We start from the raw sequence: 5,628 nt of genomic DNA on the forward strand, positions 1-5,628 counted from the left end.
TGACGCGGTCTGACGTTTCAAGGCGTCATCCAGTGGGATCGCGGCAAGCTCGTGACGAAAAAGACGTAACTGGTAGGTCGTTAGATGGGCGATGATGCAAAAAGTAATTACGGTTGTGTTCAGCGAGTGCAGATGGGCTACCATGGGACATAGCAGTGTTGTGAGTTGTTCTGTGCGTGATCGTAGGCAATGGCCCGCGAAGTATTGGACCACATAACCCTCCTTTTTTTCATCAGTTATTAGGATGAGACGTCACGGGCTCCATTCACGGTCAATGCTTATTTTGTTTCCAAATTGGGCCCAAGATGCGTCTTCCGGGGTTGATACGGTGGCCAGCGGCCCAGCACTTCCCATTTGATGGCCATGTACACTATGATGTGAACTGATGCCCATATGTGGGGTGGGCTTATCAGGATCATCTACAAACACGTTGTCCATGGAGGGTTTGATGGAGTGCAACCAACGCGTGGCACGAGGAGGTTGGTTTTAGACAGCTTAATGTTGAGCTGTGGTGTGGTTGCCAAATACCAATCATACTGAGATCTTTAGAAATGTGCTATAGAGGTAGCACTGGATAGGTGTTTTTGTGCAACATAAGCAAGGTAGTGAGTGTTAAAATGTTTAATTTAATCCATGGCTGATCCCATTTGCACCACTTGTAGGGTTGGTACCAGAAGTTGAAGATGTTAAGGTTCATCTTGTGAATGATAAACCTTGCATTTCTACTACAGTGCCTGTGACTTTTTAAAAAAATGTGACTGTCCCTGCTATAGTATGCATGTCCTCAACTATTTTGCTTTTTCAGGGATGGAAGCTGGACCAGATGAAGGACTTGCTATCCTTCCAGACGCAGCCAAAGATTCAATGGATACCCAGTCGGATTTAAATGGAACAACTGTTAGTATTTGCATGTTTTTCATAATGATGTAGCATAAAGCATAATTAGCACAATGTGTTGCTTTAAAGATCAATACACATGTTGTTACCCATCTCAAAGCTTGTAATACCCAACAGGATGGTGGTTGACTGCCCTCTGTCTCAACGTGAACCTTAACATGGAGAAGATTACACTCATCAATAAGTTTTCCTATGGTGCTTTGTATACTTCAGTGTCAAAATATGATTTTATTTGATGGTTTTCTAATTGTAGTGCAAGGGTACAAAATGCAAATGCACCTGGCCTTTACATTTTTTTTTATGATGATTCAATTTAGTGCCTTGAATACATGAACATACTAAAAAAGGAAAGATAAACATAGTTTGCAGAATGTAGGCATCATATATTTCAAATTCCATAACATGCTGCATATAGATGCCTCATGCATATTCCTAGTAGCTGCCTTTGCAGAGGAGCAGTGCTGTATTTTGGCTTTGTATGGCAGCTGCATGATGAAGTGTTATAAATGTGTATGGTTTGTAAATGGGTCATTAATATTACCTGCATGAACATTGTTAAATGGTTAAGTTTCCCCTGCCCTTTGGTTGGTTGCATGCAGTTGGTTTGCTTACAAAGTACAGACATTGCAATGCAATTATTTAACCTATATTCCACCTTTCTTATGATGGAAACACAGCATAGCAACACAGGCACACCTTATAATTTTGTTTGTTAGGTGCTTGGTCAGGGAATTAGCTTTTCTGCCTGATATCTATGCCCTCATATTTGATTGTTTATCTTGTGATCACTGTTTCAGAATCAGCAATCTGTTATTCAGTCCACAGCACCAGTTGTCCAGTTCAGCAAGAACAATGTGATCCTGGTGAACAAAGCCGGTGGTGTCATCCAGAGCACATCCTCATCAGGCCTGCAGACCATCCAGGTAGACTTGAAAATTCTAGAGACTTGTGTGCAGTGCCCAGTTGTATGTGATTCACAGCATGGGCAGGATAATCATCCATAATGGGTCAAAAGCTTTGCAGATGATTCTGGTCAGTAGAGGGGCTGGCTGGCAAAGAGTAAGATACCATGATAACCATGAGGAGATGCCACATCACTCTACACCTGTAACTCAAATACTGTTTGTGTTCTCATAATCTGTTCAGATGGTCCACCTGCATACTCACACACATAGCCCATCGCTGAGTCTGTGCACAGGCAGGTCCGGGCGCCCTTTCCCCGGTCCACTGTCCACACTGTCGATCGTGCGTTAGCTGCCCCGAGCCCCCGCCACCGCGGCCGTGACGTCACGCTCACCGGCCGCCCGGCTGCGCAGGTGATCGACGGCGAGGCGCCGCAGTACGAGGACGAGGCGGCGCGGCGGCGGCGCGAGATCCTCACCCGCCGGCCCTCCTACCGCAAGATCCTCAACGAGCTGGGCGGCGGCGAGATCTCCGAGGACAAGGGCGATGGCGACGTGGACTCGCCCGCCTCCTACCAGAACAACGGCATCATCAAGGGTGAGGCGGCGGCGCTGATATATTCATCTGCGTCCTCTCGCCGCAGTGGCTTCTGCGTGCTGACGTCGGCCGTTCGCCATTGCGACCGATGCCCAGCCCTGACGTTGTCCGTAATTGGAGCCGCCGCGCTCAGTCAGTGTGCGCACGGCGCAGGGGTGGGGTGGTTTCTCGGAATATGATGTGGCCGGTGACGCGGGGCTGCGCCGCCAGCGGACGACGTGGCGGGGCCGACCGGCGCGCCGCGGACGCCGCCGGCCGTGTCCGGAGTGTCGCGTCATCCGATGACTGGTGTCCGCCGCCGGACGGCGCGGTGCAGCCCCCGCCGGCCATGTCCGGACTGTCGCGTCACTCGGTGACCGGTGTCCGCCGGCGCCCGCAGTCATGCCGACCAACATCCAGATCTCGTGCGCCGACCCTGTGCAGAGCCTGCAGTCGATCAGCATGAGCGGCGCCGGCAGCGGCTCCGGCAACACCATCGTGCACTACACGCAGGGAGACGGCCAGTTCTACGTGCCCGGTGAGTGGAGGGCGGCGGAGCAGCGTCGTCCGCGCCGGCTGACCATGGCCTGCGGGCCGGCCGGTGGAGCGAAGTCGAGCAGTGACTCTGGCGCGCGCGCCGTGTCGTGCTGCATTTGTGTGCTGATCGGTGTTACGAGCATGGGGCGGGCCGGAGGAGTGGACACGATGACCAGTGCCTCGTGAGCCTATAGTATGTGGAGGCTGGATGGGATGCGCGCCGGGACGGGGACGGGAGCGCCGCGAAACGCAACATGCTTGGAGTGCTGCCACACTACGCGTGTCGACCCGACGATGTCCGCCCTGGCCTGATGTGACCCTGCGCGTGTCAGCCCTGGCAGAGTATGACCCTGACCTGGCGTGGCCCTGCGCCGCGTGCCGGCCCTGGCCGAGTATGTCCCTGACCTGACGCGGCCCTGCGTGTAGTACGCCCCTGACCGGACGCGGCCCTGCGTGTGCCGGCCCTGCCCGAGTATATCCCTAGCCTGATGTGGCTCTGCGTGTGCCGACCCTGGCCGAGTATGTCCCTGACCTAACGTGGCCCTATGCGTGCTGACCTTGGCCGGGTATGTCACTGACCTGACCTGGCCCTATGCGTGCTGACCTTGGCCGGGTGTGTCCCTGACCTGACCTGGCCCTGCTTGTGCCAACCCCGGCCGAGTATGACCCTGACCTGACGTGGCCCTACGCGTGCCAGCCTTGGCTGAGTATGTCTCCAGCTTGGCATGATGGCCTAGTGATTAGCGCGTCGGAGTCCCGTGTAGGGGGCCTGGGCTGGACTCTCAGTCGTCCGTCCGTGACCTGGTCGTGCGTGCGCCAGCGCCTGTAGCGGCCGGGGACAGATCCCGACCGTGCCTGACCCCGCTCCACGGGCCTGGGCGGCCCGTGACCTGACGTGACCGCTGACCCCGCGCCTGTGGCAGTGTCGATACCGATGAGCGGCGGTCTGAAGCTGGACCAGGGCGGCGGCCAGCACATGATCCTGACCACCAACGCCGGCGGCGAGGTGGTCGAGGAGGTCACCAAGAAGCGCGAGGTCCGCCTCTACAAGAACAGGTCAGTCCGCCGGCCGAGGCCGACCTTGCCGTCGCATCCGAGGGTGGTGACTGCGTGATCGTGGGACCCAGCTAGATGATGCTGTATTGGTGTGCTGGTCGAGTGTGCGTGCTTTGGCTGTGCTTTATGGCCTGATGAAAAATGGTGTTGTATTTTTTACGCCGTGTGAAGTTGGTTTCTTTGAGTTTGCTCATCTCTGGCCGTGCCGTCCCGCCGGCACCTTCCCAAGTTGTCACCGTGTTGACATGCAGCTTGTTGAATTCAAGATTTGAAGCTCATTCCTCACTCCTTTAGAGAGAGATCATGTGTCGCACCTGCTGTTTTGAGACCAGTTCTCAAATAGCAGTCATTGAGTACGGAACGCTTGTGGAGCTTCTTCGTGAAAGCCGTCTCACTGTGAACTGTTTCAAAGTAAATTGTGCACCATTCAGTTACGCATATCGAAGTACGTCATTTTTGCATTGGTCAGCAGTCATATACCTGGTTAACCGGCTTCTTCCAAGACACGATGCACGCTTTCCTATTCGGTGACCGTGTCATTACACACGTTACCATCACGTTGTGTTTGTGGATAACGCATGTGCATAGTGGGTTCGTGTGCATCTCAGCGACAGTAGCACTCATGCACGTGCAATACGAGCGCGAGAACGAGTAACCTCAGTCATTTGTGTTGCTTAAAGTTACGTGCTAGCATCAAGTTCAGACCTTTCACCCTCCATGTGCTCACCTTGTCATGCATCAGACAAAAAAGCAATCGAATGACGTGTACAACAACAACATAGGGAAAGTATTTCGTAGTATGTTATGCTGTAATGAAGTCCATGCTTTGTTCGCTTCAACAGTTCACGTCATTAAGTAGCGGTGTTTAGCGTTTCATTCAAAAGTGCGGTGGTATATCTGTAATTTTGGTTGAAAATTTCCAAGTGAATGAGGACGTTTGCCCCGTCTGTGCTTACCATGATTTGAGTCTTGCTCGGGATTGTAGGACTGTGAGTTACGAGGATGTTGGAACGCGTGTCAGTTGTCATGTTTCGCGCTAGTGCAAGTGGCCCGTCTAGAGTCGATATTCTAGTAGCCGTCCATAACGCGCCCCGTCATTCGCCAGGGAGGCGGCCCGTGAGTGTCGCCGGAAGAAGAAGGAGTACATCAAGTGTCTGGAGAGCCGGGTGGCCGTGCTGGAGAACCAGAACAAAGCTCTGATCGAGGAGCTGAAGTCGCTGAAGGAGCTGTACTGTCAGAAGAAGCTGCCCTGAGCGCAGCCGGCCACCTGGCTCGTCGGCGGCGCACTTTCGGTTAACGTGCGTGCTTTCGGGGTCGCTTGCTCCGGACGGGCGAGTCTCGTCTAGGACTGGGCGTCCCGGCCGAGGCGTCCGCAAGAGCTGGGACAGCCCCCCGGAGCCGATCGCGCTTCTCTTCACTAACCGTGGACACTGCGACGGGCAGAAGCGCCGCGTTCATTGGCCGAGCGGAAGCTACGCTTCTACTGGTGTGCGTGACATGGCGAGCGTGGTTTGGAGCGCCTCAGCCAGAGCTGACTGCTCATCGTTAAGTGTGGCCGCAGTGACGACATTGTTCATATTCGCGTGCGCGTTCCGTCGTGGCCGCACTCTCGCGTGTCCAGTGTGTCGCCTGGCTCATGCGCACGCCCCCCGCCCCCCC

General features: G+C 54.3%; 1 protein-coding gene across 7 annotated transcripts; it reads left to right on the forward strand.

The window, feature by feature from the left end:
• Positions 1-5,628, forward strand: LOC119110250 (cyclic AMP-responsive element-binding protein). 7 transcript variants are annotated; one of them, XM_037234007.1, is made up of 7 exons: positions 1-72; positions 806-897; positions 1,695-1,820; positions 2,214-2,397; positions 2,777-2,914; positions 3,837-3,969; positions 5,075-5,628. In XM_037234007.1, exons 2-7 carry the CDS (start codon positions 808-810, stop codon positions 5,220-5,222), a joined length of 819 nt encoding a protein of 272 aa, XP_037089902.1. In that variant the 5' UTR covers positions 1-72; positions 806-807; the 3' UTR covers positions 5,223-5,628. The 7 variants fall into 7 exon arrangements, with proteins under 7 accessions (XP_037089902.1, XP_037089904.1, XP_037089900.1 ...); XM_037234009.1 differs by having other exon boundaries at positions 1,716-1,820; XM_037234005.1 differs by having other exon boundaries at positions 64-103.

Source organism: Pollicipes pollicipes, unplaced genomic scaffold, assembly GCF_011947565.3.
Source record: "Pollicipes pollicipes isolate AB1234 unplaced genomic scaffold, Ppol_2.1 Scaffold_7231;HRSCAF=8579_pilon_pilon_pilon, whole genome shotgun sequence".
NCBI classification, from domain to species: Eukaryota; Metazoa; Arthropoda; class Thecostraca; order Pollicipedomorpha; family Pollicipedidae; genus Pollicipes; species Pollicipes pollicipes.

Bases quoted from the DNA above. Each gene is read 5' to 3' on its own strand.
- LOC119110250 (XM_037234003.1), top strand. From the start codon at position 386: ATGCCCATATGTGGGGTGGGCTTATCAGGATCATCTACAAACACGTTG. The intron at 480-805 runs GTTGGTTTTAGA...TTGCTTTTTCAG, and splicing joins CCAACGCGTGGCACGAGGAG to GGATGGAAGCTGGACCAGAT. The intron at 898-1,694 runs GTTAGTATTTGC...TCACTGTTTCAG, and splicing joins CGGATTTAAATGGAACAACT to AATCAGCAATCTGTTATTCA.